The sequence below is a fragment of the Seriola lalandi genome, unplaced genomic scaffold (genome assembly GCF_002814215.2).
Source record: "Seriola lalandi dorsalis isolate HSWRI2012SDOR001 ecotype SW California unplaced genomic scaffold, Sedor1 jcf7180002054302, whole genome shotgun sequence".
Classification (NCBI taxonomy): domain Eukaryota; kingdom Metazoa; phylum Chordata; class Actinopteri; order Carangiformes; family Carangidae; genus Seriola; species Seriola lalandi.
Window position 1 is genome coordinate 466217 of NW_019524855.1, and position 8086 is coordinate 474302.

The 8086-nt window shown below is 35.9% G+C and overlaps 1 protein-coding gene across 2 annotated transcripts in view; it reads left to right on the top strand.

The window, feature by feature from the left end:
• The window catches only part of tspan33b (tetraspanin 33b), an 11613-nt gene extending 5421 nt beyond the window's left edge, over window positions 1–6192 (top strand). For both annotated transcript variants that reach the window (XM_023406316.2, XM_023406315.2), the window contains exons 5-6: window positions 3438–3533; window positions 3950–6192. In XM_023406316.2, the coding sequence (XP_023262084.1) occupies window positions 3438–3533; window positions 3950–4096 (243 nt within the window). In that variant the 3' untranslated portion in view covers window positions 4097–6192. The remainder of the gene's footprint in view (window positions 1–3437; window positions 3534–3949) is intronic.
• The last annotated feature ends 1894 nt before the right edge of the window (window positions 6193–8086 follow it).

Here is an 8086-nt window from a genome sequence, read left to right on the forward strand (position 1 = left end):
AGCCACACTGCATACACAGAAAAAAAAACAAACAAAAAAAAAAAAAAAAAAAAAAAAAAAAAAAAAAAAAAAAAAAAAAAAAAAAAAAAAAAAAAAGTGTCTGTGCTGTTGTCTATACTCCCTGCTGTTAAGTGGCAGCAGAACAAGAGAAGTGCAGACACAGGTGAATAGACAGGTATGAAGTTAAAAGGTTTTCATTGCAGTGCATGGAGGAAAGATAGATTGCAGGTTAGGTGGAAGCTTGACCTGGGAGCTGTGAGCCAGAGAGTAAGGCTGGAGCAGTTAGGGGCTGTGGGAGCAGGTCCAGAATGAGATCCAAGGGGACTGAGTTGAGCAGGGATCCAGGGAGGAGCAGCAGGGCGGAGGCAGAACAGAAGGCATGACCAGATGAGGTGGGGGAGACAGATCAGGCATGACCGTGAGAGGAATGGAGAAAAGGATGGATCCTCAGAGGACAAAAGCCAAGAACTAGATGTAAAAAAATAGCAAGTGGTAAATTATGGGCTGAAGTATAGCAAACGATAACTGGCCACAGACTCTACAGATCTAGCAGGGTGGTGGCGGCAGAGCTGGGTATTTGTAGAAGTCTTGATTACATGATAGGATGCAGCTGGTGGGGCTCTGCTCTGACTCTAGCACACCTGTCTCCACTCACACAATCACACACACACACATACACACACACACACACACACACACACACACACGCATGCACACACACACACACACACACACACACACACAGAAAAGAGAGGGGGAGAACCACTTCTCTCTCAACAGGTTAGGGAACCACTGAAGTGGAAGGCGTGGCAGACAATGTCCCAGGAGCAGATGTAACACCCCCAAATGTATGTCTCAGGTTTATTTTGTTGACTACCAGAAATGAGAGGAAACCATCCTAATTCTTTCAAGGATGTGCTGACATAAAGTAACTTGACTCTAAAATACTTCATTCTAGTTCTTCACAACTTGGGTCATTCCTATTTGTAATAACAGTGTACTTAAAGACCCAGCAAGAAACACAAAGTGTCAGATTATCGGACTGTTTTTTTTAACAATCCTCCAGGTTAGCCGGACGTCGTTGGTGGAGAAAATGAGGGCAAATTATATAATTATTACCCAGACTGTCCATTGTTAACATCTGGTAGAGTTTACACACCAATCTCCTGGTTCAACTTTCTATGACCTACTGTAATTGCACATTGTTTTCTTCTGATATTAGGGATTTTTAAACTTTTGGGTGTCCACATTTTTGGGTTTACCTCCAAAGAAAAACAGTTTATATGAGGATTTTGAAAGTACTGAATTAATTTGGTAGGTATTACGACCATAGTTGGACAAATCTATGATAATAACACTCAAGTAGCGAGAGGCCAGTGGTGACTCAACGTTTTCTTTTCTATTTAATACAAAGCAGTGACCTTCAGGTTGCATGTATTTTACTCTGTCTCTGTCTCAGAGTAACTCCAAGCAGTTTTTCCCCTGTTTACAGCTGTACAGTTACAGAATAATACCATAGCTGAAAAATAAATCAATAAATAAAATTGAAATTTGTGGAGAGACAACAACTGAAATGATACTGAGAAATACTGCGAAAGAAACCAAAAAGGTAAATATTTAGAAAGACTTTTGTTGGTCTTTAGTAAAAAAATTTGCAGCTAATTTGTAAACTATAGAGATAAGTATACATGCTTATCATTTAAATGCATTCCAAATGTTCAGAGAGAAAGCACAAAGAATAAATATTAATATGAAGCACTTTTTTTTACCCATTTCAAAACTATTAATCATTTTGTACACACTTGTGGGGGTTCTGATCCCTATGTTAGGATACCACTGATTAGAAGTGGCTGGGTCTGAAGGAGAACAGATAACCCAGCCAGCGGCTGCATAAATGTATACTGGTATATATCTGCATGCCTCTGTATCTGTTTGAGCCCCTGGTGACTGTTTTAGAGGCTGAGGGGGTTGGTAAGGATCCTCCCTCTAGCATCCACTTATCTCCTACAGTAACATCCCTTTAGGGTTCCATCGAGAATAAAAACACAGCAGCCAATGGTGGCAACATTCCCTGACATTGGTGTCTCGTGGCAGGGTGTCTGGTGCCTGATGATACCTCTCTTCTCCCTTGTGTTCTCTGTCAGCGCTCGGACTGCCTGCTGCTAAACAGAGCAGTTTAACAACCCTCCCAGCATCCTTCCTCGCTAAATGATTCAAATGCTTCGGCACTTCAAAGTGGAACCAAATGTTCCATTTCAACAGATCCCTTGAAGGAGACTTTGCTGCTAATGACATGGGGAGGTGTGATGGGGGGGCTCTGAGGCCCAAGAGCGTACTGTACCACAGAAACACAGAAACAGAGGGAGGGACGGGCGAGGGCAGGGGGAACGCTATAAAAATCCAAACAAAATTTAGTAAAACTACTTCAGGATAAAAAATTTGGGCTCTTTTGATACAGCTCATAGTATCTATCAACATAACCTGTTCTTACACGGGCTGTAATACGAACAATTCAGAAAGCCTTCAGCAAACTGCTAACAGAAGTTCATTTCAAGCTTAATAAAATTTTAAAGTACAGCAGCTTATTAGCATACAGTGCTCCTATTAGCATATATTACATCTGAACTCAGTCTGTATAACCATGGCCCTCCCTGTTTTCAGAATTTTTTAAGGATTGAGATTTGCATTAAATACTTTATAATAATTTCTATTTATATGTGAGAATAGAGAATCTAAATATTAACAAAGCAAGGCCTCATAATACTCTGAAAAGGAATATAATACAATGAACAATGAACGCTAACAGAATTAAGTAGCACATTGTTTTAATGTCTGAATCAACCATTTAGTCTGAAATACTCATTACAAATTATTCAATCAAATCAATGTATTTCATTTATATTTCATCTGGCTTTTGTTTATTCAGCTCGAGTGGAGTTGATGAAAATTACCACATTATAATAACAAATGGGAAATTTCAAGCAATTATATAACACAGCAAAAATACTGGAAAACCTGCGCATGTGCTCTGGGGTTGGTGGTTTAATCATTCGTTATTCTGCAGTCCTGCAGTCATCATATCACGCCAGGAGTTCCTGCTCCTCTGCTGTCTTGTTGAGATACATCATGCGTGACGCTTTATATGAGCAACAACATCTATTATTATTTATACTCATTTTAATATGGACAGATAACATGAGAATAGAATATTCAATTTGCACTTTGCAATTCTCCATAGATGCAGCCCAACTAATTAACTGAGCCACAAAACCTGAGAGGTTTCACCATGTCACTGAGCATCTTAGCAGCCTGGTTATAAATTTCACCTCTGGCCATTTAAATGAAGTTATTAAAACTTGGCACTTTTAATTTCTTTATAAAAGTTTATATTAAATGTTTTATTCACTGAATTAACATTGCCATGTTCTTTGTCCTAGACTCGGGATGCTTTGGGAAAGTTTGTGAAGAAAGCTATCGTGCACTATAGGGATGACCTGGATCTCCAGAACCTGATGGATTATATCCAGAAAGAGGTGCTCTGGCCAATTTCACTTAGCTAGAGTGGATGTGCTTGTGTCTGTTGGTATCCGAATCACAAAAGTCTTCAAATTGATCACAGCTAGTGGTTTATTGAATATGTCTGGGGACTAAACCAAGAAACCACAGCTAGTGACTACAGAGCTGTTATGTCTTATGTTTGTTATTCTGGCCTTTGTGAGGGTTTTCCACATGAGAGGCTACATGTAAACATACAGTTCCTGCACTCTGCAAGAGTCTTCATGTGATATTCCTCTTCCATCTGCACACATTGGCAAACTTGCAAGCCTGGGTTTTCCCATGGGAGAAGCCCAGACTGGCAGGATGTACAACGCAATGCAAGACCATGTTTCTAAATATATACCTGTGCTGTGCTCTCCTCTCTCTCTCTCTTTATCTTCCCATCACTCAGTTCAAGTGTTGTGGGTGGAACAACTACACAGACTGGTCTTGGAACCTGTACTTTAATTGTACACATACGAACCCCAGCTCCGAGCGCTGTTCTGTACCTTACTCCTGCTGCACTCCTGTTCCCGGAGAGGTGCGTTCTTTTTTGTAAAAATGCATAACGCAACAAACTACTACAACTGCTTCATGTGAAAACTACTAACTGTAAAGCAACTTAAACTTCAAAGAAGGCTCTATCAGGTTGAATGCCAGTTAGCTGCATTTCTTAGCTATAAAAAGAGGTTTGAGTGTGATGTGAAGCAGAACATTCAAAGTGCTCTGTGCAAAAATCTGTAGATGTATCAGTCAGCAAGGACACAAAGTGTCATTGATGTAAAATATCTGAAATCAGGCCCAGCCAATGCTATCCAGCTACAAAACTGTGATGTCAGTAATTTCATCACAGTTCAAGATCCAGAACTTAAGTCTAAAACTTGAGTTTAACCTGCATCACCTACAGGCAATGTATGTTACCAAATTTCTGAATAACATGGGTGACATGCTTCACTCATGCAATGAAAGAGGACTGCAAATCTACACTGCTCAGCCACAATGTTAAACAGGTGAAGTGAATAACATTGATTATCTTGTTACAATGTTACCTGTCAAGGGGTGGGATATATTACGCAGCAGTGAACAGAGAGAAGTGATGTGTTGGAAGCAGGAAAAATGGGCAAGCATATGGATCTAAGCGACTTTGACATGGGCCAAACTGTGATGTGAGTTATGTTTTTGTTTACATCACATGGACGCTGAGTGCGTGCGTCATTTACGTGAGGAGAGATGGCAGCTGGAAGACGCAAAGCCAGCGGAGGCAGTGTGATGCTCGGGGTCATTTTCCGCTGGGAGACCTTGGATCTTTGCATTAATGTGGATGCCAATGGTATCCCCCAATGGCAATGGCCTATTTCAGCAGGATAATGTGCCCTGCCACAATGCAAAAATTGTTCACCAATGGTTTGAGGTTTTAATGTTGTGGCTGATCGATGTGGATATCCTGATGTGCATCATTTACAAGAAAGGAAAGTAATATCTTCTGAGTAGATACTGCACCTGCAAATTTAACAGAGTGTTAGCCTAATCCCAGACCGCTGAACTGCTGCCCAGTTTTCACATTTGTTCTGCAATTCAAATAAGTCTAGTGTTGTGCCCGTTGATCAGCGCTTAACATGCAGTCTTGAGACTGGTGACATCATCTTCCTACATAGCTGGCAAGCTACCTAGCTACTTGAATAATATTAAAAATAGTAACAGAAAATAACTTTGGATGAGATCAACACAAGCGAGTGTAAGTCAGCTGTATAAGCTAGCTATGCTAGCATTTGATTGACTAAAAGGGCGGGTACTATCTGAAGGCTCATGTTATGAGAATATCACAGTGGTACCTGGTGTCACCAGGAAAATGTCAACTGATGCTATTTAACCATGTTTTGTTATGAATGCCTTACTTTACCATGAAGTTTTTTGATATTTCTATGCCTTGCTGTTGTTAGACATATGACGTTTTTTTAAATAATATTTAGCATTAATATAGTATATCATTTTTTGATGTTTTTATCCCTTTCTATACTATGACATTTTATGCCTTTCTATGACATTACTTTTTCTGCGATTTTTATGCCTTAGTATACTATGACATTTTTTGACGTTTTTTTGCCTTACGTAAATTACTATGTCAGTTTTGGACATTTTCATAACTATGATGTTGAATGCCTTATGACGTTTTTTTGATATTTCTATGTCTTACTGTTGTATGACATTTTATGTTTTTATACCTTACTATACTATGACGTTTTTTGTTACTTTTATGCCTCAAAATAGGATGACGTTTCTTGACGTTTTCATGCCTTACTTTACTATGACATTTAATACCTTACTATGACATGACGTCTTTTGCCATTTTCATGCCTTAGTATACTATGATGTTTTTCAACGTTTTTATGCCTTACTATACTATGACATTTTTTGATATTTTCATGCCTCACAATACGATGACGTTTTTGATATTTTTAGACCTATGACGTTGAATGCCATACTAAACCATGACATTTTTTGATATTTTTATGCCTAAATTTACGATGACGTTTTATGCTTTACTATTTACTTTTTTGTTTTTAGTCCTTTTTATGACTTAAAATAGTATGACATAATTTGAAATTTTCATGCCTTACTATACTATGACATTTTATGCCTTACTATACTATGACGTTTTTTCATATTTACATGCTTTAAAATAGTGTGAAATTTTTTTTGTTATTTTTATGCCTTAGTATACTATGATGTTTTTTTGATATTTTGATGCCTCAAAATAGGATGACATTTTTTGATGTTTTCATGCCTTACTATACTATGACATTTTATGCTCTGCTATACTATGATGTTTTTAGTCCTTTTTATGCCTTAAAATAGTATGACATTTTTTGACGATTTCATGGCCTACAGTGTTATGACGTTTTTTTAATATTTTTATGCCTTAGTATAATAGGACATTTTTTTATGTTTTATGCCTTACTGTAATGTTATGTTTTCAGTTCTTTTTATGTCTTAATATAATATGAAGTTTTTTTAAATTTTCATGCCTTAATTTACTATGACATCCTTTTTATGTTTTATGCCCTACTATACTATGACGTTTTTAGTCCTTTTTATGCCTTAAAATAGTTTGACATTTTTTGACTTTTTATGCCTTACTGTAGTTTGACATTTGCCTATGCCTTACTATGACATGACGTCTTTTGCTATTTTTAGGCCTTACTATACTATGATGTTTTTTTATATTTTTATGCTTTAAAATAGTATGACATCTTTTGCCATTTTTATGCCTTAGTATACTATGATGTTTCATGCCTTACAATACTATGCCATTTTTTGATGTTTTTATGCATTACAATAGTATGACATTTTGTGATGTTTTTATGCCTTACTATACTATGAATTTTTTTGACATTTTCATTCCTTACTATACTATGATGTTTTATGCCTCGTTATACTATGACGTTTTATGCCTTATTATGACATGACGTCTTTTGCCATTTTTATGCCTTACTATACTATGACGTTTTTTCATATTTTTATGCTTTAAAATAGTGTGAAATTTTTTCATGTTTTTATGCCTTAGTATACTATGATGTTTCATGCCTTACAATACTATGGCATTTTTTGATGTTTTTATGCTTTAAAATAGTATGACATTTTGTGATGTTTTAATGCCTTACAATACTATGACGTTTTTCAACATTTTTATGCCTTAATATAATATGAAGTTTTTTGAAATTTTCATGCCTTAGTATACTATGACATTTTATGCCTTACTATACTATGACGTTTTTTCATATTTACATGCTTTAAAATAGTGTGAAATTTTTTCATGTTTTTATGCCTTAGTATACTATGATGTTTTATGCCTTATAATGACATGAAATCTTTTGCCATTTTTATGCCTTAGTATACTATGATGTTTCATGCCTTACAATACTATGGCATTTTTTGATGTTTTTATGCCTTAAAATAGAATGACATTTTGTGATGTTTTTATGTCTTACTATACTATGATGTTTTTTTAATAAATTTCACGCATTAACATCGCATGACGTTTTTTCAATGTTTTCATGCCTTACTATACTATGACATTTTTTTATATTTTTGTACTTTAAGATAGTATGAAATTTTTTCACGTTTTTATGCCTTAGTATACTATGACGTTTTATGCCTTATTATACTATGACGTCTTTTGCCTTTTTTATGCCTTAGTATACTATGATGTTTCATGCCTTACTATACTATGACGTTTTTTTATATTTTTATGCTTTAAAATAGTATGACATCTTTTGCCATTTTTATGCCTTAGTATACTATGATGTTTCATGCCTTACAATACTATGGCATTTTTTGATGTTTTTATGCGTTAAAATAGTATGACATTTTGTGATGTTTTTATGCCTTACTATACTATGACGTTTTTCAACATTTTTATGCCTTAATATAATATGAAGTTTTTTGAAATTTTCATGCTTTACTATACTATGACGGTTTATGCCATGCTCTACTATGACGTTTTGTCATATTTTCATTCTTTAAAATAGTGTGAAATTTTTTCATATTT